The sequence below is a fragment of the Peromyscus californicus genome, unplaced genomic scaffold (assembly GCF_007827085.1).
Source record: "Peromyscus californicus insignis strain IS unplaced genomic scaffold, ASM782708v3 Scaffold_13__1_contigs__length_99412109, whole genome shotgun sequence".
In the NCBI taxonomy this organism is placed as follows: Eukaryota; Metazoa; Chordata; class Mammalia; order Rodentia; family Cricetidae; genus Peromyscus; species Peromyscus californicus.
In genome coordinates, this window is record NW_026294424.1 from 24,496,431 (window position 1) to 24,519,640 (window position 23,210).

The 23,210-nt window shown below is 44.1% G+C and overlaps 1 protein-coding gene and 1 long non-coding RNA gene across 7 annotated transcripts; one reads left to right on the plus strand and one right to left on the minus strand.

Annotated features, from left to right (window-relative positions):
* Window positions 1-1,357: 1,357 nt before the first annotated feature.
* On the minus strand, window positions 1,358-8,947 carry Tmem17 (transmembrane protein 17). Of its 5 annotated transcripts, none has more exons than XR_008217420.1 (5): window positions 8,429-8,885; window positions 3,854-3,957; window positions 3,646-3,759; window positions 2,306-2,717; window positions 1,358-2,213 (listed from the first exon to the last, which is right to left on the minus strand). XR_008217420.1 is itself a non-coding variant. In XM_052734708.1 (5 exons), the coding sequence occupies exons 2-5, from the start codon at window positions 5,000-5,002 to the stop codon at window positions 2,439-2,441; spliced, it is 573 nt and encodes a 190-aa protein (XP_052590668.1). In that variant the 5' UTR covers window positions 5,003-5,345; window positions 8,429-8,542; the 3' UTR covers window positions 1,358-2,438. The 5 variants fall into 5 exon arrangements, 3 of the variants coding, with proteins under 3 accessions (XP_052590668.1, XP_052590666.1, XP_052590669.1); XR_008217419.1 differs by having other exon boundaries at window positions 2,262-2,717; XM_052734708.1 differs by adding an exon at window positions 4,927-5,345 and having other exon boundaries at window positions 1,358-2,717; window positions 8,429-8,542.
* LOC128108302 (uncharacterized) lies at window positions 5,354-23,210 on the plus strand. 2 transcript variants are annotated; one of them, XR_008217422.1, is made up of 4 exons: window positions 5,354-8,001; window positions 16,049-16,237; window positions 18,248-18,356; window positions 22,855-23,210. It is a non-coding gene; the product is annotated as an uncharacterized LOC128108302 (long non-coding RNA). The 2 variants fall into 2 exon arrangements; XR_008217421.1 differs by having other exon boundaries at window positions 16,049-18,356.

A 23,210-nucleotide genomic window follows, 5' to 3' on the forward strand; every position in this document is an offset into this window, starting at 1 on the left:
TGTGGTGGTGCACACCTTTAATCCCAGATTTTAGAAGGCACAGGTAGATGGCTCTCTATGAGGCCAGCCTGGTCTACATAGGGAGCTCCAGCCAAGGATACAAAGTAAAAAAAAAAAAAAAAAAAAAAGGAAAAGAACAATTTTTAATGTAGTGTGTAAAATATATTACCTATGAAGGTATATTTCTTTATAGGAAAGAAGAAAGCCCGAGGAAAAACATACTCTGTCCCTTAAGATAATCCAAATAAACACTTAAAAATAATGTGTGGATATGAAGTTGGATGTTTCTCTGGTCCCACCTGGCTCCACGGTTCTGTGTTCCTCCAGTCCAGCCGGGCCCCACAGTCCTGCAGCCGCTTATAAAATAATCACTCAGAGGCTTATATTAATTACCAACTGTATGGCCTGCGGGAGGCTTCTTGCTAGCTAGCTCTTTCATCTTAAATCAACCCATTTCTACTTATCTTTGTATTGCCAGGTGTTCCGTGGCTTTACCTACCTTCATTACACGTTGCTCCTTGGACGGCAGTTCGGCGTCTCCCCCACTCTCCTTTCTCCTCTCACTGTCTCTCTTGGATTTTCTGCCTGGCTCCATCCTGCCCTGCCATTGGCCAGTGCCACTTCATTTACTAGCCAATGGGAACAGTATATATTCACAACATACAGAAAGACACCCCACAACATGGATATACCCAGGAAACTGTGTCTTTAACCAAATTTCCTTAAGTAGGTTCCTTTTACTCACAAGGGAACATGCTCGTGATAGGATCATGAGTGCAGTCCGTGTGGCTGTCCTAACTCACAATCTTAGCTCTCACTGTGTAAAAGTGGGAAACCATGGTTTCCAAACCAGGCTTCAGATATGAATCTAATAGCATGTAGCCATTCTTCAGAGAATATGAATGACACAGACATGAATGATCACAAAGTCCATGTTCCCACCACTGCCTGCTGTACACTAGGCCTCTCACGTTACAACTCCAGTTAAAACAAACTCATAGGCTCTGCTGTCAGCACCTGGGAGGCAGAGGCAGGTGGAACTCTGAGTTCGAGGCCAGCCTGGTCTACAGAGCAAGTTCCAGGACAGTCAGGGCTACACAGAGAAACCCCAACAACAATAACAACAAAAAGAGAGATTAAAAAAATTCCCGCCGGGCGGTGGTGGCGCACGCCTTTAATCCCAGCACTCGGGAGGCAGAGCCAGGCGGATCTCTGTGAGTTCGAGGCCAGCCTGGACTACCAAGTGAGTTCCAGGAAAGGCGCAAAGCTACACAGAGAAACCCTGTCTTGAAAAACCAAAAAAAAAAAAAAAATTCCCACAAACTTCTTAGTTCAAAAGAACTACACAAGACAAGTATGCATTACTGATATTTTAATATAAATAGCTTATGATTTATGGTAAAAAAAAAAAAAACCAGTCTGTGCCTCCATCACAAATACTGAACATGGTTTTATGACAAAATATTCCTTACATACCATAATATGTCACCTCCTTCACTGCAGGATAAACTCTGTACACACCACAGCGCACCCACCTCCCTCCCCTCAGGACAGCAACTGAGAAGAGATTTGGAACTGACCTCTGGCACACCCAGAAGTTTGTCTCCGTTAAAACCACCATCCATTGCATGAGCATGCTGGCGAGCAAGCATGTCCATATGCTCCAAGAAACCCAGAAGAGCCAATTAGATAACTGAACGTTTAAAGGGGATGTTACACATTTCCTTTTTTATTAAATTTTTCTTGGTACCATACATTTTGCATGTTTTTTTCCCTCTTTCCCAATTCCTCTCCAACTTCCTGCCCCCTAACAATAAGAAAAAAATGCCCAAACAAAAGCAAAATGAAACAAAAAGTCCACAGAAATACAACTGAGTTTGTTTTGTGTTGGCCAACTACTCCTGGGTGTGGCCATGTCCTGGAGTGTGTTAATATATGCAGTGAGAGTCCATTGACCAAAAACTGATTTTTCCTGAAATTTCATTCATTTCTAGCTACAGATTATAGCTAGAAACATTACAGAAAGGGAGGTAGATTACAACTACCAATAGACTTACAAATAAACCCCTGAAAAGTCAACATCAGAAATTAGAAATTTAGTGTCTGCTGGACTCCCCTCAGCTCCAAGGTTAATATACTGCTTTCATGTACCACAGTGCGTCTTTGTATTGCCTCCACGGAATTTTAGAGCTGGAGGATACAACCCAGGACACCTGTGCCCTTTCTCAGCCTGGTCTGGAGGATACAACAACCCAGGACACCTGTGCCCTTTCCCACCTGGTCTGGAGGATACGACCCAGGACACCTGTGCCCTTTCCCACCTGGTCTGGAGGGTACAACCCAGGACACCTGTGCCCTTTCCCACCTGGTCTCAGGTGTTCTGTCACTCTCTCCGTCTTCCTGCCTTATCTTGCAGACGTCCACTCCTCAGCACTGGGTCAGAGCTCTTCTGTACACGGCCTCCTCCTTCTCACCACTGCACTGTTTGCAGACAGCCGATCAAAGTCCTGGAGGTGGAAACGGGCCGCCAGCTGATTGACCATTTTCTTCAGGGTCAGAAACGCTGAGATGACTTGGAAAGTAAGGAAGACAGTGAAGATGATATGTATTGCTTTTTCCAAGGGCAGATTCCTCAGGCCTTCATTAAGGAGCAAGAAAAGGATTAACGGCAACTGCAGTAGAAGACTCAAAAGCCAGAAGCCAGCCAGCTCAGGAACCTGCAGTGATACAAGATGTCAAGAGTTATAAGATTAGTAAAATACAGTTCTGTTTTAGTTACACATACAGACAGGTGCTCAACACTACAAAGACCCTACAGTACGGGCCCCATGAGTGATTCAGGAGTGCGCACAGTCCTTGTCCTTAGATGGGAACGCCGTTTTCACGTGACACAGCTCCCACTTGGTCAGTAGTGAAGTGAAACATTTACAGGTGCAGAGACCAAGGGCTGGAAAGGGAGACTTCGAGGGTGTGCACGAGGGTGGGAGCCTCCCACCCGTGAAGCTCCAGCCTGACTAGGGATCAACACATCATCCTGGTATGGACAGATGGCTTAAGAAACGGCAAGAAAACAATAAGACATGCTGGGTGGGGCCTTTAATGAAGGGCTTAGCAAACCACAGAATTTTCTAAAGACTTTAGTAACTGTAAATACTCAGGCAGGGTGATGATTCAGAAAACATGGGCCTGGCAGCAGACATGAATTTATAATTTTTCTTAAGGTTCCAAACAGACATTTAATTTACCATTAAAACCCCTACATACATGTACGGAATGTACTTTGATCATGTTCACCCCATTACCCGCCCTGTCTCTCTCCCACTCTTGCCGACTCTCCTTCTCTACTACTGACCGAATATTTTCAAGACTGAGAAGACGTGAGAAACGTAGCCAGCTGCTCAGAGTTTTGTGTGTTTAGATACTTCATAGGAGTCACTGCACTTCTTCTCAGTGAACTCGTCAGGATTATTTTCCTCATCTAGTCCATGAAGGAATCAGAGTTCAGGAGATCAACAGTGGCAGGAGTCTTCAAGTTGGAGCCGATCCTTAGCCCCAGGCTGGCGCCACTTGCACCCCGGCCATTGCGTTAGTTGTATCGAAACCTTAGCTGTCTCTAGCACAGCCCTAAGGAAGGGCAGGACCCACCTTCTCCTGCAGGTTCCCCATGCAGCCCAGGTACAGCCGGATCGCTTCCATCAAGGTTATGAGGACGATGACAGTGATCACAATGAATTTGTAGTAATCGGGCAAGACCGAATACTAAAACGAAAAGGCAGGACATGCTTGCAAAGTCTTTCTTTGGGTAATGTGGAGGTGGGGTAGTAAGGGTTGTGAGCCAGTGAAGTGGACTCACCTTCAGGTGAAGCATCACAATGCAGCTCACCCACCACAGGGGGAAAAAGTACGAGTTGAAATACAGTGACATCTGCAACGGCAAGCTGGAGACCATCTCATTATCTGTGCAAGGGATAGAAAAGGAACACAGTTTAAATCCTGGCTGATGCCCCAGAAGCCCTCATATTCCTGAGCATTGACACTGGTTCAATAAACTCCACATTCTAGGCCTATTTATAATCACCAACAGTATGTTCATCTGCATACCCTTTACTTCAGACACTAGTTGCTTGGGGTGTGTTTCATGTCCAAGTATTTGCCTCTACAGTCTGCTGGCAGTTTGCAGACTGGGGTTTGGATTAAATATGGACTATCAAGCTGGACATGGTGGCACAAGCCTTTAATCGTGGCACTTAGGGGACGGGATCACTTGAGTTTGAGGCCAGCCTGGGCTACACAGTAAGAAAGGGGAAAATAACGAGCAAAGGACTATCAGCAGGCGTGGTAGTGCATTCCTGTCACCCTAACGCTCGCAGACAGGGAACAGCAAGTTTGAGGCGGTCAGGGCTACACATCTGACTTTGTCTCAGAAAAAACTAAAGTCCAAAAAAGCAATGTGAATATGAAATTCTATTGCCGCCTTTGTAGGGTCTCTATAAAGAGCTATAAAATGAATGAATAAAAATGAATCTCTTATAGGTTAGCTCTCATATAATAATTAATTTCAAATTATAAAGTCACCCCCTTTTCAGCAAACCCAAATCCTGCACATTCCTTACAAATCCTTCCTTGATTACACGCTGCTGTCCAGCAGAAGTCTTTACCCGACAGGTATTTATCACTCTAAACTGTGTATAAGAAGTGCTGTTAGGGCTGGAGAGATGGTTCAGTGGCCAAGAGCACTTGTCTTTGCAGAAGACTGGGTTCAGTTCCCAGCACCTACACAGTGGCTCATAACCATCTGCAACTCCAATTCCAGGAGATCTGCTGCTCTCTTCTGACCTGGGTGGGCACCAGGCATGCGTGTAGCACACATTCATACACACAAAATAAAAAATAAAAAGTGCTGGCAAAGAATCCTATTCTTCTCACCTAAGATGCAGTATGATGTACTGAAGAGACCATGGGCTTTAGAAGCTGTGGTGATTACAATGAAAGTGGCCTCCATAGGCCATGGCCTTGTTGGAGGAAGTGCGGCACTGAGGTTGGGCTTTGTGGTTCCAAATGCTCAGGCTGGGCCCAGTGTCACTCTCTTCCTGCTGCCCGCAGATCCAGATGTGGAACCATCAGCTGCCTCTACAGCACCTGTGTGCCGCCATGCTTTCTGACATGATGATAATGGACTAAGCCTCTGAACTGAGCCCCAATTAAACGTTTTCCTTTTAAGAGTTGCTGTGGTTATGGTGTCTCTTTACAACAACAGAAGCCCCAATGAAGACAGAAGCCAAGGGCATCAGGTGCCAGAGTTGGGATGCATTATCACATCTTTCTGAGCATTCCTTTAATCATCTCTGGAATGATAACATGGAGACCACTCAAAGGCTGCTTGTGAAGTCATTTCACTCTTACTAGTGTGCCTGTCACACTTAATGGGTACTCACAAACAGTGCCACTTCCTTTTCTTGTAATCACACAGTCTCAGTGTAAGCACAGATTTACACTTACATTTCCTATTTAGAATCTTGCTTTATACACTGTGAGTACCAAGCCTGCATGAGCAGAAAGAACACATTTTCAAATGCACACTGTCCTACATATGCCCATTTGTGACACACAAGTTCCATTTATCAGACTGATTACCCAATACCTTTTGCTTTTGTATAAGGGAAAAGGTCCCTCAACAAGAATTCAATTTTAAAAATTGAGCCCTAAAAATACATTATAAATTTAACTACATTCTCATTTTAAATTGGCTTTTTTAAATGAAAGAATTTAGAAAGATACTAACATAAATTACGTTGTAACATTTTTTTCTTTTTATCTGCATAGTTTTTTCTTTAATTGACATCTAATGCTTTTGAGACAAGCATGGCCTCTAGAAGCGAAAGTTTCTGTAGCAGGCTTTCTTGGACCACCAGCCCCCAAATCATGACATGGAGACTTACTAGTTATGAGTGCTCGGCCTTAGTTTAAGCTTGTCCCACTAGCTCTTGTAACTTATTTTAACCTGTTTCTCTTCATCTGTGTTTTGCCTCGGGCTCTTTACCTTTCTTTCATTCTGTACGTCCTACTTTCCTGCTTCCTCCACGGCTGCCTGGCTGGCGGCTGCCTGGCTGCTGGTACCTGGCGTCTCCCTTTCTTTCTCCCTCGTTCTCTCCTCCTTCTCCTCTCTTGAGCCTAGATTCCTCCTCCTACTTATTCTCTCTATCCACCAGCCCCGCCTATCCCTCTACTTCCTAACTATTGGCCATTCAGCTTTTTATTAGACCAATCAGGTGCCTTAGGCAGGCAAGGTAAAACAGCAACACATCTTTACATAGTTAAATATTCTATTCCACAACGAGTTTCCTTTAAGTTTTAAGAGCATGCCTGACTATTGTGGTCTGTTTTGGATTGCCTTAATGTTTTAAATCGTTCCTATTATAAGAATGAATTTTTAAAATCTGTTAATTCTGAAGATTGTGGATGTGAGGTGTTGTGGATGTGAGGGGATGTGGATGTATGGTGTGATTATGAGGTGAGGTGTTGTGAGGTGAGGTGTTGTGAGGTGAGGTGTTGTGAGGTGAGGTGTTGTGGAGGTGAGGTGAGGTGGAGGTGAGGTGTTGTGGAGGTGAGGTGTTGTAGAGGTGAGGTGTTGTGGAGGTGAGGTGTTGTGAGGTGAGGTGAGGTGGATGTGATGTGAGGTGTTATGAGGTGAGGTGAGGTGGAAGTGAGGTGTTATGGAGGTGAGGTGAGGTGGAGGTGAGGTGTTGTGAGGTGAGGTGTTGTGAGGTGAGGTGTTGTGAGGTGAGGTGAGGTGGAGGTGAGGTGTTGTGGAGGTGAGGTGAGGTGGAGGTGAGGTGTTGTAGAGGTGAGGTGTTGTAGAGGTGAGGTGAGGTGGAGGTGAGGTGTTGTGGAGGTGAGGTGTTGTAGAGGTGAGGTATTGTGGAGGTGAGGTGTTGTGAGGTGAGGTGTTGTAGAGGTGAGGTGAGGTGGAGGTGAGGTTAGAGGATAAAAACTTGTTACAGTCTGTCTAAAGTCAGACTCACTAAAAAGGTAGGAAAATAATTATACATTGGTTAAGCTGACAGTTTCAGAACCTTCAGAGCAGAAAGTAGTCAACGTTTTGCAAAGAGACCGAGGCGGGAGTATTTCAAGTTCACAGACAGTCTGGACTATGTAGCCAGTTTCAGGACGGCCAGGCACTTCCTGATTGCACTGTAACAAAATACATCTCGTTGTTGGGTAGAGTGACTTCTTAGCATGCCTGGGCTTTATTTTATGTGGTGTCATGTCCATACTTCAACAATTCAACTTATGAAACTGAAAAATCAGGCCAAAATATAAATGAGGTGCAAAATGTGAGTTCATTAAATTTTACAAAAGTTCAAGTTGAGTTCTGAAATGAGATAAAATTAAAGCATTTATATAATTGGACAGGCAACTTTTACTGACCAATTAGTTACCTGTCTTGGCAGAGACAGTGAACTTAAACAGCTTTTCTCACGTTTGAGTGGTTGGGAAAAAATATTTGTGACACACGAAAACCATGTGAATTTCCAGTTCCAGTGCCCGTAGGTAGTTGGCATCCACAGAATCACTACGATCTAAGGCTGTCGAGGCTCTGCAGCCTCCAGGACGACAGAACAAACACTGCTCTATCTTTTTCAGTAACTGCCCTGTTCCCAGAGGCCTCGAATTATCAGATTCTAGTGCACGGAAAGGCTCACTCTTGGAATCAGAAACAGGACAATCTAACGTTTCAGGTTTTCCTCCACATAGACTAAATCGGTCAAATGACCAAGATGACAAAATGCAAGGGTGGGCAATGGCTTTGCTTTTCAACTTTCCCTTGTTAAAAAATAGCCACAACCAAGCAGGAGAAAGGATTTCTGCTCCCCTGAGTTCATTGGTGACAACACGTCTGCTGTGGTCATGGTTCCGTGGTAGTTCTGTTCGATGGAGGGAAGGAGGAGGCAGGGGAAGGCCGTGCTCGTCTGACAGCCGCGTGGACAGTGGGTTAAAAAGGTTCGTTCAATGAAAAAAACCACCCCCTTTCCTCCCCTGTGCCCGGCTGGAAGGCGGCTGGCGAGGAACGTGCCTCCCGGCCGGGAGGTCTGAACCCAGCCCGCCTTTCCCGCGGGTGGGAGTGGAGGGCGCGGCCGCTCTCCCCTCGCCCAGCCCGGAAGGCCGGGCAGGCGGCATGGAGGAGCGCCGGGCGGGCTGTGCGGGGAAGAAGGCGTTCCTCTCTCTGTCCCAATCCCCTCGGCGACAGGGACACCGGGTGCAGCAGCTGCCGCGGCTGAGGCCCGCGGGCGCCCGCAGGGCCGCAGCAGCCTCCGGTGCAGGGAGAGTGCCACGGCGGGAGCCGAAGCCGCCATTTTTCACCCGGGCACGGCCCGTGCGGCCGCCCGCGAGCCACACCCCCGCGTGGGCCTGCGCCCTCGCCACTCACCCGCGGCCTCGCTGGACTCGGGCCCGGTGCGGCTGGAGTCGCCGAACACCGTGAGGCTGAAGTTGCCCAGGCGTTGACGGACGGGGCCCGGTAGCTCCATGCCTGGGCTGCCCGGCCTCGCCACTCACACACCCGCAAATCGGCGAGCGCAGCGGCGTGCTGCGGTTCCCCGGGCAACGGGGCTGGGCCCGCCGCTAGGGACCTGGTGCTGGGGCTGCCCGGCGCGCTCCCGGACCTTGCAGAGGCTTCCCTTTGGAGAGGCGAGCAGGAGCAACGGGGCTTGCAGCCCAACGTGACCTAGTGGTGCTGGGAATGCCAGGATCCTCAGTCCCCTTTTAAGCCGTGACGCGTTAAAATGATCACGAGCAATAAGCCATTCAGGCCTGGGCTGAGCCACACGGAGCCCTCACACCATGCCGCTTAGTTTGTGAATTGGTGCGCCATTTCTAGAGGGAAATGAAGAATGAACACAGATCTTAAATAATGCCCTTGACCCAGTAGATTCTTTTCTATGGGTAAATAAAATCTGGGGTAAGGCTAGGGTAGACCGAGTGAGCCTGCTTCAGAAGGGAAGGAAATAACTCGAAAGTATTGAGAGCAGTTGTTTCTGCATCGTGGTTGATTTAAAACTTAAAGATCAGCCTTTTCCTGCTTTCTGTTGCAATGTATCATTTTTAGCATTTGGGAGGATCTTCAGTTTGAGGTCGGCCCGGGCTACATTTGCAAAATCTCAGAAAACAAACCAAAGCAAACCATGAACTGTAATAGACATATAGAGAAAAGCACAATCCAGATGTGTTAGGACCCAGGTCAGTCAACCTTATCAACATCCACAGGAGCTACCCTTCTTCAGTGGCTTTCAGTGGCTAACGGGACAGTCGGCCCATTTCATACTTTATGGTAACTAATTGCACAGTAAAAGTTTGAAAAGAAATCTGACTCTTTGCCATCAACATTCTTATGAATGTTCTTCCTATTTATAATCATACCAACAAGCTTATCATATCAATAAGCTGTTGATAAGCACTGTGTATTTTGTAGTTAGGAGCAGGAATGGCTGTTACCACTCTTGGGCCTGATTTGTGCCACTCCTTGTGAAAATGCCTGCTGGTGAACATACCCGCACGTTTATGTTGAGTGTGTACCCAGGAGGCAAATGCTGAGTCAAACAGTATGTAAGACCAGTTTCGTTAGGTTCTGCCAACACCTTTCCAAAGTGTCTAACCTCCAGCTGTATATGAACATCCTTATCACTCCGTGTGCAAACAACACTTAGATTCTGTTCTTCCCTTTTAATCTTTCTGGTAGTGTGGTGGGACTGGAGATGTCTCAGCAGTTACCAGTGATAGGGATTCACAATACGCTTCCACGGTTGTGCATGCCCGGCGGACCTAGACACTTCCGCCTAGCCATTTCCGGGTCAAAATAGCCATTTCCGGGTCAAAACGTCTCGCGTGGCTTTGCGTGGTTGCGTAAAGCGCACAGAGCAACCATGTGATCTACATGCATGTGTGGAATAGTCACGTGGGCCTGTGTGCGCAGGCATGGCCCAGCTTTTATAAGCCGGCACCATATTCCCGGCTCCACTCTTTATTCACGTGTGTTTCCACAGGCCTGTCACGTCTGTTTCTCTTTCCTATCTTAATAAAACTCTTGTTAGTGGATTCTGTCGTGTTTCGTGACTTTTCCTCACAGGGTAAGAGCGCTGCAAATAACTGACAACCAGCACTTGTTGCTCTTGCAGAGGACCCAGGTTCGATTCCCATTACCTGCACGGTGGTTCACAACCACCTGTAACTCCATCAGATGCTGTGAGAGCCAAAGTTACATTTTAAGTTTTAATTATTATGCCTTAGAGATCCATGAAACAAAAATGTCTCTGATCTGTAAGCCCCTTGTCTTAGGATAGATAGTTCCAGAAATGCTGGAGGCTATTGTTTATGAAAGCCACATGTTTTCACTCCCCTAAACAAGTTTGTTTGACCCATATGCACCAGATGTGCTTGATCAGAAATACGTCAGGATGTATGCTTGCCCCTCACTGGACCTGATGGGAAATACTTAAACCACTCACTTGGTGACTCAGGGCCATTTTCTGGAAACCCAGAGCCCATCCACCTGACCAGTATTTAATTAAAGCTTGTTTCAAATTTGGCTTTAAACTGTGATAGTGGTCTTATTCTCAATCAGTGGGATTAGCAATACCTCTTTTTGACATCAAGTACACATGTGGTGTACAAACAAAAATGCAGGCTAAATGCATAGGAAATGAATAAACTCCATTCTAAAAATTAAAAGCATGGCAAGCAGTATAATTTTTTTACAACTGTCATAAAACACAGTTCTCATTCTAAAGGGAGTGAAAAGGAATTTATTCTGAGCTAAATATGAGTGCCCATAGCCTGGGAACCTGGATTCAGGTTGTCCTAATTAATGTCCATCGTCCAAGTCACAATATGATTGATATCATGAGAGAACGCAAAACAGCCATAAATCAGTGCATCTCCTAAATCCATTAGCGGGGGCGTCAGGTAGGCAGGTCACAGCAAAGTGGGGACATCTCTGTCACAGATCTCATGCTTCCTGGGGACAGTCTTAGCTTTCTGATGGTGAAAGTCCACAATCAGCTAAACCAACAGATTCCAAAGGTTTTACCTGGTAGTTAAAAGAGCATTAGATAAGATACAGAGGTGAGTGGGTAAACCCGCATCAAGGGGGCTAAGGACAACCCAAGGTAATTTTGGCTTTTGATCTGCAACATTCCAGCTAACAATCACAGAAATTCCAATCTATCAGTCTGCAGAGTCTTTAACAAAGGGGTGGCTTTTCCAGGGAGCTTCAGTTGCACAATCAAAAGGGAAATTCACATAAAGATTGTCAAGAGGAAGAAATGGAAGGAGATGGCTGTGTGGTTAGGTTTTAAAAGTAATTCAAGTAGTGTTTGTCTTCATCAAGACACTTAGCCCAGTGATACACATGGAGGCCAAGGAGACCCAAACTACAGTTCCTCTGGTCAAAGTCCACAGATAAATTCTAGCCAGGGATGGCTGGGAGAAGCTGGCTAAATTTTGCTTCAGTTCAAGATGGAGCTCAGGCTCCAACATCTTCAAAAAGGCTTCCAGGACCTTCCCTAAAGCTAGCTTAGCTGCTCGCCTCGTGTTTCACAAAATCTCCTGCCTGCTTTGGTCATAGCACTGGGCGTCTGTCCTATAGTTGTGTGTTTATGTGTCTGTCTCTCTCACCTACCACTCTTTGAAGTCTTTCATCTTATGGTGTTTGGTTTAGAGTCAGAGATGGAGAACTACTGAATGACTGACGGGATATAAAGGTCTTATCACTTTTCCTACAGCTTCCCATCCCTAGTTCAAAGACTTTGCCAACTTGTGTGTAAAGTTTATTCTGTAGAATCAATAATCCATGAATATTAAAACCAAGCAAAGTCTAGCCATTAAAAATAAACATGAGCAACCAAGAATCATTTTTCATCTCTTAAGTGAATCAAGATTTTTATAGAGGGGACAATGAAACTCCAGGTAGGATGCACTAATGATTAAATTGTAATTCAGACAACTACACAGAGATAAGCAATTGACAACTTTAGAAATAGCCTTAAAAGTGTTTCTACCTTGGGGCTGGAGAGATGGTGTGGGGGGATATTTAATCACAGAGTGAACCCCGATTTTGCATTTGCATTAATTAAATAAAATTAAGCTTGGGTCAAGAGGCTGAGTTAGCAACTAGTTGACAGAAAGTAATCCTAGAGCATCAGAGGGCATCGGGAAGAGATAGGGAGCCACGCCCGAAATAGTAGAGAGGGATTTGGAGTGGTGCAGCTTTTTTTGTTTGGCAGAGTGGAAGGATGCTTTTTTTTTGGAGATGCCAGCAAGGAGAGAAGGTCAGCTAATTGCAACCCAGCTTCCCTGAGCTAGCAGGTTTTCACCCCAGCCTTTGAGTCTTGAGTCTTATTTATAAATAAAATGATAGAGATTTTGTTAAAGCTACCTTTAGCAGCAGCAACAGAGCTGGTGCCTGTGGGGATAGAATTCCTGGAAGGCTGTAGTCTAAATGGCTGGGTTGCTGCCAGAGAAGCAGGCCGATAACTTCGGAGTCACAATTGCTGGTGGAAATAGCATTAGGTTAAGGCACAGCCACTGTGCCAAAGTTAAAACAACAGGATGGTGCAGGGGTTAGGAGCCCTGGCTACTGTTTCAGAAGAGATGGGTTCAATTTCCAGCACACACATGACTGCTCACAACTGTCTAAGTCCAGTCCCAGGGGGTCTAATGGCCTCTTTTGGCATCTGAGAGCACTGGGCATGGCTCACACACAGTGCACAGACATACATGCAGACAAAACACCCACACACATAAAATAAATAAGTTTTAAAAAGTCTTTCTATTGTTAATGGAATAATCCAAAGGTTAGGACTCTGCTTGCACAAAATAAGTATGGAAATAAAGTTTAATACACCTACGTGTTATTTTCAACATTACAGATGTGAATTTTGAAAAGAGGAAGGAATGAGGATTTCAAGAGCTCTACCATATCACTGGGTTGAGCAGATAATGATGCCCAGGGTGGCCTGGCAGCCTGGGAAAGAATGCTCTGGAAGCAGAGAAGACAAGGTTCAAGTCTATTAAGCTCTCAGAAACACCCAACAGGGATGAACTTCAGACCTTGTTTTACAAAGAGGGGGTGATGATACCTTACTGTCATGATTGACACAAAGGTTGTATCATGGAATGTGTTCTATATATTTGGTAGTAATTATCTGCACCCCTATTGATAAAAAAATGAACGCCTACTGTGGAGTCAAATATTGCTAGGGTTTCGTTTTCTGAACTAAACCATACCTGCTAAGCACTGTGTCTATTGCTTTCCTAGTAAAGACCTTGGATGCAATTAACCATTAAACCATTCCATGCATATTAGCCAAATTTATGTAAAGTCTGAATGATTTAAAAAAAAAAACATGTTTTTTCTCTCACACTGAAAAAAAAGATGTGAAATATTTTGTTCAGTTTATAATTATTTAGTCAAAATCCTAGGGAAAGAAACTGATAGAATTCTGAGTGTTTTTCCTTTTATTTTGTGACTCAAATTTCCTAGGATGCACATAAATTTCATAGCCAAGAAATACTATTTAAAAGTTGAGAGAGAGAAGCAAGTTGAAGCAAGGGGCAGGCTGTGCGGGGACAGCAGTACAGGCTGGGATAGTCCGCATTGTTGACTTCACAAATGGTCCAAATGGCTCCAGCCTTTCAGAATATTGTTTCACTGGTTGGTGCTCACAGTGTCTTATAGGTAGTCATACCTGTGAGTACTGAACTACACAAGAAAACATCCACTTTCAGGGAATCAAGAGATTTGTGGAATTTGAGTTTCCCATAATGTAAACCAACTGTTCACTTAAAATCCAAAAAGAAGTGTGAAATCTGTTCTTAAAACCGTGGAGTAATTCAAGCAAGATAAATAAGTCTTACAGAGGTCTATAAAGTTAAATAGTTCTTTAAAATTATTTACATATTACTTTATGTGTATGGATGCTTTGTCTCTATCTATCTATCTATCTATCTATCTATCTATCTATCTATCTATCCATCCTTCTATCTATCTATCATCTATCTTGTCTGTTCATCACATGTATACCTGGTGGTGCTCTTAGAGGCCAGACAATTCCCTGGGACTATAGTAACAGACGGTTGTGAGCCACCATGCGTGTGCTGGGAATTGAACCCAGCCTCTGTACGAACATCCAGTGCTCTTAACCACCCAGCCATCTCTCTAGCCCCAGTTAGGTAGTTCTTATACCAATGTTGTTCAGAGAAATGCTTCCTCTTCGATGATTGCTCAGTGTATTTCATTGAGGTTTAATTACAGGTGTGCTTTACTTGTTTATTTTCATAGAAATGTCAGTCTAATATCATAATTTGTTTCTCTTTTACAAGAGACAGTGTTGTTTGGTATTACCTTATGTGACAAAAAACTGATTTTAAGGGTCATTTTTTTAAATTACTCCTTGTCATAAGAAAGATGTGAATTCTTTCTGCTTGACTCTAACAAGGAGTTTACCAGTAATATCTTAGGTGATGATGTCACCCAAGTGACATTCAGTATTTTGCTTTAAAATGAACTGTGAAGACATTTCCAAGAATATGGAAAAATTTAAAAGATAAATGATATGTAACGAGTCTTTTTCTATCCCACCAGCCAGCTCCCAAATAATGACACGGAGACTTCTTATTAATTATGAAAGTTCAGCCTGTAGCTTAGGCTTGTTCCTAACTAGCTCTTATAACTTAAATTAATCTATTATATTAATCTACATTCTATCACATGGCATTACCTCTCTTCCATCTTGCACCTCCTGTTTCCTCTCCTGTCTCCTGGTGTCCCCTGTGTACCTAGATTCTCCTCCTCTTCTTTTCTCTCCCCAGAAATCCTGCCTATACCTCCTGCCTAGCTATTGGTCATTCAGCTTTTTTTTTTTCTTTCTTTTTTTTTTTTTTTTTTTTGGTTTTTCGAGACAGGGTTTCTCTGTGTAGCTTTGTGCCTGTCCTGGAACTCACTTGGTAGCCCAGGCTGGCCTCAAACTCACAGAGATCCGCCTGGCTCTGCCTCCTGAGTGCTGGGATTAAAGGCGTGCGCCACCACCGCCCGGCGATCATTCAGCTTTTTATTATACCAGTCACAGCAATACACCTTCACACAGTGTACAGATATCCTACAACAATTATATGCTTGGGCACAATATCTTCAGATATGATTCCACACGAACATCCACATTAAGAATCTTGCTCTAAATTATGTGAAATCTGATCTTATAATCCTCCATTGTTAACGGATAATCAAAGCTTTTGAATCTCTCATACAGTCTATTCACAGAACTTTTCAAAGGTTTATAACAAGAGCAATCTATGAATTACAGAAAAAGCAAGATCTCTTAAAGGAAATTTAGGCTACACTAAGGGATATTTCAAGGACAACTAATATTTTGCCTTCAAAGTCAGCACCATTGAGTATTTTTATTAGAAAACAATTGTCCTCGTCTGCTGTATCAGACCTCTGCTGCGTGTATCACACTGTGAGAGATGGGGAAATGTCAAGACAAGGGAAAAAGATCAGGAAAGCAAAACCTCCTTGAAGGAAATCTTGGATCCGTCAAGTGAAACTGTGAGTCTGGGAGAAGCAAACGGTCTTTTCAGTGACTCTGTGCCATTATTCACAGTGATAGCCCAGCCCTATGGCTTGTCCACTGCACTGTGTGGAATATGAATCATGTTCTCTTTCTGGGAGAAAGTTCATCTTTGCTGCTACTGACTGTAACAAAACATTGCTCTCCCACTAAATATTGATACATTAGTCCCTGCTCCCTCAGGCTGCTTTCCTGTGGTTCTCACTCTATTGGCTGTAACAGCTTACTTGGCCTCCAGTGGCATACTCTGCAATGCTTAGACTTGTTTCATTTTGATCATCAGTCACACTAAGGCTGAAGGAGTAGATATGTTGTCAATGGACAAGTTATATTAAGATGAGAGGTCTACATACATGCAGAGTTCAGGTAAGCTTGAATTATTCATATTTCCATCGCGGAGTGACACAACTCTCTTGATTTTTAAGATGTTTGCTTTGCAGAACAGATTGGTGCGATCTCCTTTCCCATTGCATTGTATCTCCAGTTAGTGCGGAATTGCCCTTTCTTCCTCTTCAACACATGCTGTGAAGATGGACAAAAGCCCCAGGCGTCTGGAGACAGTATAATACGGTGTTAGCAGGGATGCCCTAGGCCCTGGCTAGGTCCAGATGGAGGTGAGTGGGCATACCACCGACAGTCCCAACATTCTACCAAATTGCCAATATGGGTGAACAGCCCTGCCACAGACCCCGTCTACCCGACCCAGACTCCCTGGAGTTTAAGTGAGGGGGAGAGGAAGTTAGCCTTTCCAATAAACACTCCTACAGACATTCTACTCCCTTCCTTCAACCTACCGGCACTTCCTCCCCTCAGAGTCTAGACAGCAGCCTCAAGAGACTTGTTCATAACATTTAGGGACACCCAGTCCTCCCTGCTCTGTTCCAGTGGGGACTCTGACCTCAGGCCACTCCTGAACCAACAGAGGGCTTAGTGCTTCCAGGATGTTACAGCTTGAACAGAACTGTCCCTTGTGGGTTCATATATTTGGGGTTGCTTTGGGGACTGTGGGAGCTTTGGGGCTGTGGCCTGGCTAGCACAAATGGTTTGCTGGGGTTGGGACTTAAATGTCATATTTTCTTGGAATCTTTTATTTTTAAAATTTTATTTTTATTTTATGTGGATGGGTGGTTTGCCTGAATGTAAGCACACTGTGCCCCCAGAGACCAGAGGAGGGTGCTGATCCCCTGGAATTGGAGCTGTGGTTGGTTGTGAGCTACCATGTGGTGCTGGGAACCAAACGTAGAGGCCCTGGTGGGGCGCTGGTGCTCTGAGGTACTGAGTCATCTCTCCAATCCCATATGCGTTTGAACTGCGTTTGCGCTCTTCTTTCCGACCTGTCAAGATGTAAGGACCTGCTGCCTCACGCTCCTGCTGCCACTGCCTGCTCCACTTGGTGTGACGAGACTGTCCCCCAGAGATCGTAGAGGAAACAAGTCTTCCGCACTTAGGTTGTTTCTGTAAGAGATTGGGCCACAGTGATGAAGAAAGTAACTGATTCACAGGGCAAGGAGGGGGTGACAGAGAGCATCCTACCTGTGGAGAGAGGCAAGGACCACAGCACTCCATCCCCGCAGAACACAGCACAGAAACAGTGGGCCAGGCTTTGTAGAGAAGCATCCGGTGATGAGGGAATTGCAGCCTTCCCAGGGAAGCCTGTGAGACACGGCCAGCCCCACTCCTCCTACCCGAGTCGGAAGAACACACAGGGTAGAGAGGAGAGCACACTGCTCCCATCCACACCGAGCCACCGCTGATGGCCTGAGGAAGAAATAACCTGAAATTCAGTTTGAAGCTTAAGTTGGAAATTAACACAACCAGATTGACATGATTTTAATAACTTGAGGAGGTAGATTTTATAACGAAACTAAGCAAAAAAAAAAAAAAATGTTTTAAAAGAGCTGACACCAGAAAGTGAGTGTGGCTAACACGGCTAGTCTCTGCGTGCCGTGATCGGAAGTTTTAGCCATTTCACATTTATACTCCAGTAAACTGGACCTCAAGGGAATCGCCACAGCAGAGTTCTGGCCTCTAGAGGGCAATGGATGGTTCTGAACAGTAAAGACTGATACCAACTCAACCAAGAATGGTTTTAATTCATTAGTTAATTAGAGACAGGTTCTCCTGTAGCCTAACCTGCCCTGAAACATGTTATGTAGTCGAGGATGACCTTGTGTTTCGGATCCTCTGAGTGCTGGGTTTATAGACATATGCCAGCATGCCCTGTTTTATGCCACACTGAGAATCAAATCCAGAGCTTCCTCCATGAAGGCAAGCGTTCTACCAACTGACCCACCCACATCTCAGCACAAGAACGGCTTTATTTTTCAAGAATTTTGTTTTGTTTCAATTTAATTGAAATATAATATTTGGACAAAAGAGTGCCCAAGTCCTGAGAACAGAACTCTGGGGATTTTAACCAAGTGAATCACCTGTGCTGGTTTGAATGAGAGTCTGCATAGGCTCACATACGTAAACCTTGGATGACCGTTTGGCGGGGCTATTTGGCAAGGTTGTGGAACCCTTCAGAGTCAGAACCTTACTGGAGGAAGAAAGTCATTATGGGTGGGCTTTGAGAGTTTGGAAACACCCCATTCTCAGTTCCTTCTCTCTGCTTCCTGCTTGAGGGTGAAGATGTGATCACTCAGTTTACTGGTTGGCAGCTTGCAACCATGCCTCCTCTGCCATTGTGGATGCTCTCCTGGAGCTCTAAGTCAAAGTCAACTTTTTTTTCCCGTAAGTTGCTTCTGGTCATGCTATTTTATCACAGCAATAGAAAAGTAACCGCTATGACACCTGGGTAATCAGCACCCCACGGAGAGAGAGAGCAAACCCTGGAGCAGCAGTCCTCACCCTCCCTAACGCTGCCACCCTTTAATGCAGATCCTCATGTTGTGGTGATCTCTAGGCACAGCATTATTTTTGTTGCTACTTCATAACTATAATTTTGCTACTGTTATGAATTGTGACATAAATATATGATGTGCAGAATATCTGATATGCTACGCCTATAAAAGGATTGTTCAACCCCAAAGAGGTTGTGACCCCATAGGTTGAGAACCACTGCCCTAGAACCAGTGTCTTAAAAATACCTGTGTTGGCTAGTTTCTGTACATTTGACACAAACAAGAGTCAGCCAGGATGAGGGAACTTCATTTGAGGATGCCCCATCAGACAGATCTGTAGGCAAATCTGCCTGGCATTCTTGATTAACGATTAATGTGGGAGGGACCAGCCCAGCCCACTGTGGGTGGTGCCACTCCTGGGCCGATGGTCTTGGGTGTAAGGAAACAAGTTGAACAAGCTGGTAAGTAGAGTACCATGGTTTCTGCTTCTGTTCCTGCCTGGGCCTCCTTCAGTGACAGACTATAACCTGTAAGCAAAATAATCCCTCTCCTCCTCCAAGTTGCATTTAGTCATCGTCTGTTTCAGTGACAGAAAGCAAACCAGGCCAGCACTTGCTTATGATCCCTCTCCTGTTCCCCAAGTCACTACTGTCTCAATTTCCACATCTGTAGATTAATTTTGCCTGCATTTATTCCTATATAAAGGCCTACATTACATATGTTTTGTGTTTACTTCTTTCAGCCCGCCATTACATTTACTAATTATGTTGTTTTGTGTAACAGTAGGCTGTTCATTTTCATTGTTGTTTGTTGCCGGATCATAACAGCTCCCTCGGGGAGGGGGTGAGAAGGTGTGTTGTCAACAACACAGACATCAAGAGTCAGTTGAAGGCAAATAGCTAACTCATTTATTCAATAATGGGGAAGGCTTTATATACCCTCCTCCCAGCACCCAGGCTGTGTTCCAGTCTGGTGGGATTGTGTGGTTGTCCCTCATTGGTTGGGCATGATCAGGACCTCTGACAGCACCTGTTGCTAGGCCCTCAGGCAGACTCCAGGTTGGCTCATAAGAAAGTACATTATGTGCATGTCTTGGCAACTGGTTTGAGCCAATTTCCTCAACCCTATGGGCCTGTCCTATTACACTATGAGTTTTATTACCACAAATGATGACAATTCATAATTTATGTTTTGTTTTTTTTCCAGTTTGGGCTATTAAAAAAAAGTACTAATAGGCAATGGAGATGTGGTGTAGTGGTTAAGAACACTGGCTGCTCTTCCAGAGGACCCAAGTTTGATTCCCAGCCCCCACATAGTAGCTCACAACTCTCTTACTCAAGTTCCAGGGGTTCTGAAGCTTTCTTCTGACCTCCAGGTACACATGTGGTACTCATACATACTACCCATATTCATAAAAAAAAATCAAAGAGTGCTACTGAACTTGATGGCTAATATTTCATTTAAGATTTCACATTTTTGTTAATGAAAGAGATTAGGTTATATTTTCTTTTTTGTGATGTTTTTGTATCAGTGTTGCATTGACCTCATGAAAATTTTTGGAATGTTCCCCCTTTTTTCTGTACTCTAAACGACTTAGTGTAAGATTGGTAGTTTTCCTAATAGAAAGAACTTTTAAAAATTTGCTATAGAATCCATCTGTGCCTGTGATTTTCTTTGTGGGCAAACTACTTTTGTTTGTGAATGTAGGGCAATTCAAATTTCTGTTTCCTTTCTCCCCCACTCTAGTACAGCTGTGTATGTCTAGGAATCTGTCTGTTCTTGGCATTAAGTTGTTTATAATTTCCCCTTGTTATCACATTTTTAGTGGGAAAGGATCTAAATTGGTACTCTCCATTTCTATCTTCACAGTAGTTATTCTCTCTCTCTCTCTCTCTCTCTCTCTCTCTCTCTCTCTCTCTCTCTCTCCTATTGACAAGAATTTGTTAATTGCATTAGTGCTTTTAAAGAACCAATGTTTGAATTTTTGCTATTTTTCTAATATCTATTTTTTTTGTAGATTTCTAACTTTTCTTTCTGTTGTGTATGAGTATAATTTTCTGTTTTTCTCCTGTTGGCATATGACTTTTCAGATGGATCATTGGCTTTTAGACTTTCTTTTTTGAACTTAAAAAAATTACTGTCATGTTTGCACATGTGTACGTGTGTGTGTGTGTGTGTGTGTGTGTGTGTGTGTGTGTGTGTGTGTGTGTATGTGCACGCACACATGCGCACTAAGGAGTTAATGATTACTTGGTTTCTATTTCAGTTCAATTACAGCTGGAGAACTCACCCTATAGTACACCATCACTTTGGTATTTGTTGAAACTTGCCCAGATATGATCCACTTTTTAAATGTCCACATTTTCTTGAAAATAACGTATTTTCTTCAGTTGTTAGATGTAATTTCTATGTAAGTTTAATTCAGTCATATTTGTTAATTACGCTTTTCAATCTCTTGTGTTCTGACACACACATGCACACAGGCACACACACACAACACTGTACATGTATGTATACGTATACAAGTATCTTTGCCTGCTTGTTTGATCAGTCACAGAGGTCTACCAAATCTTCCATTCTGATCATGAATAGGTCCATTTCTCCTGTCAATATTATTTGTGATCTTCTTTTGGAATTAAATTATGTGGAATTGTCCCTTCCTCATCAATGGGCCCTTTATATCATGAAGCATCTTGTTTTGTCTCTTGGGCTGGAAATCTGGCTTTAGTGGCAGTGTTGGTCTGGCATTCTTGAGGTCCTCATTACAGAAGAGCAAAGTATCCACAGATCTGTGGTGTTGGAGATGTGTAAGTACACTGTCTTTTAAAAGTTTTTCCTGTGTTTTACAACTACTGTCTTTCCCACCTTTTCCCTTTTCAGGCCTCTCTTTCCTTAGGATGTGTTTTATACCCAGCAGGTAGTGTGTTTTTCAGTTACTTTGACAATTTAGTGCTTTTACACTAAATGTTAATGATTACTTAAACATTTGGATCATTTTATGACACATTTCCGTCTCCAGGTTTTACATCTCTGTTACTCAGCTTCCCCCCTTTCTTTATGATTTATTTTCATTATTTTATATTCCTTGTATTTCTTGTCAAGTACACATTATTGTACTATTCTTTATAGTTTCTCTAGGGTCTATATACAAACTAAGATCATTCATTCCACCTCCATGGCAATGCAGTGGCCGTTGGATGTGCTACTTGCCCTGCTCTTTTGTGTAAATGTTGTATGTTTCACTTCTACCAGGGGTTGGAAGACTGTGACGTGTCATTATGATTTTACTCTCCATTTACATTTTCTCTGATTTTTCCTCTTCTCATCGCTCCCAGAATCTTCCTGCATTTCTGAACCTCTCTCTGGGATTCTGAGCCAGTTTATCAGCAACAGACCCTCCCAGATTCTTTTGAAATACATCATTTGTTGATTTTCTGGAATTCTTCATTCAGTGTTCCTTCTCGAAGGCTACTTCATGGGGCACAAAACCCTAGGTTTATGGGCATTTTTCTCTTTCATTTAAAGAAGACCGCCCATTGAGTTGCTCACGTAATTTCTGATACAGTCAACTGTGGTCCTTGTTTCTTTGAAGGTAATGAATTGTTTTCTGACTTTTTGGAAAGTTTTGCTCTGTCTTTGGGTTTCAGTGTTTGGTTACAGTGTCCTCAATGAGTCTGACAGTGTACGCAGGCCAGAGGGCAACCCCAGATGCCACTCCACGGGGGCTGTCTTTTTTGGTGACAGTCTCCTACCTGAAACCTGACGACTAGTGGACTAGGCTGGCTGGGATCTCCAGGGGCCTGCCTGCCTCTGCCTCCTCAATGCTGGGATTACAAGGGTGCCCCCCCAGGCCTGCCTGCCTCTGCCTCCTCAACGCTGGGATTATGAGGGCGTCCCCCCCCCCCCCCGCCTGTCTTTGCCTCCTCAATGCTGGGATTACAAGGGTGCCCTCCCATTTTTTTAAAAAATATGGGTTCTGGGGTTGAATTTGCATTTTCATGCTTAGGAGGCAAGTGCTGTGCTGACTGAACCATCTTCCAGTCCTAGGTTTTTTGTGTTTGTTTGTTTTTGTTTTTAATACAAATCTCTTGATCTACATTGTACATCTTGTGTTTTGATATATTTTGGGTTTTTGGAAAAATCCCCAAATTCAAATGCTGCTTCTTCCTCTATGCTTCGTTTCTCTTTATTTTTAGAACTTCTGTTACATTTAAAATTAAACCTTTTGCTGCATTAAATATGTCTCAAACTTTAAAAATGTATTTTCTCTCCTTTTTCTCTCCATCCATGCTTTGGCAGAGTGTATGCTTAGAATAAATCCTATCCTTCTGACCTCACCTTCTTCCTCATTGGCCGCACTGCCAACTGGACTCACTGTTTCTTTCTAGGTGAAAACTCCTTGCCCCAGCCCTCTGGTGAGGGGAGCAGCTTGATGACTCTCTGTCCAGTGGAAGCCCAGCTCTCTGTGATCTGAAGCAGGAGAATGTTTGAGGACTGTCCAGCCAGTAACAAGGGAAGTACAGCAACCGTAAGGCGGATACCAAGTCCGCAGTGAAAGAGACCAGAGCAAGGAGTTCCTGGAAGCTGTTCAGGTCGGCGCAGAGGGTGCGGCCCTGCGGAAAACCTGGTATCTGAGGTGGACTGAACGAGACCTTCTTCTTTGTAATCAAAGCAGACGAATCCACCCAGAAGTGTGTATCTGGGCCTCAGTAATGTATTTCATTAAATGATGCTATGGACATGA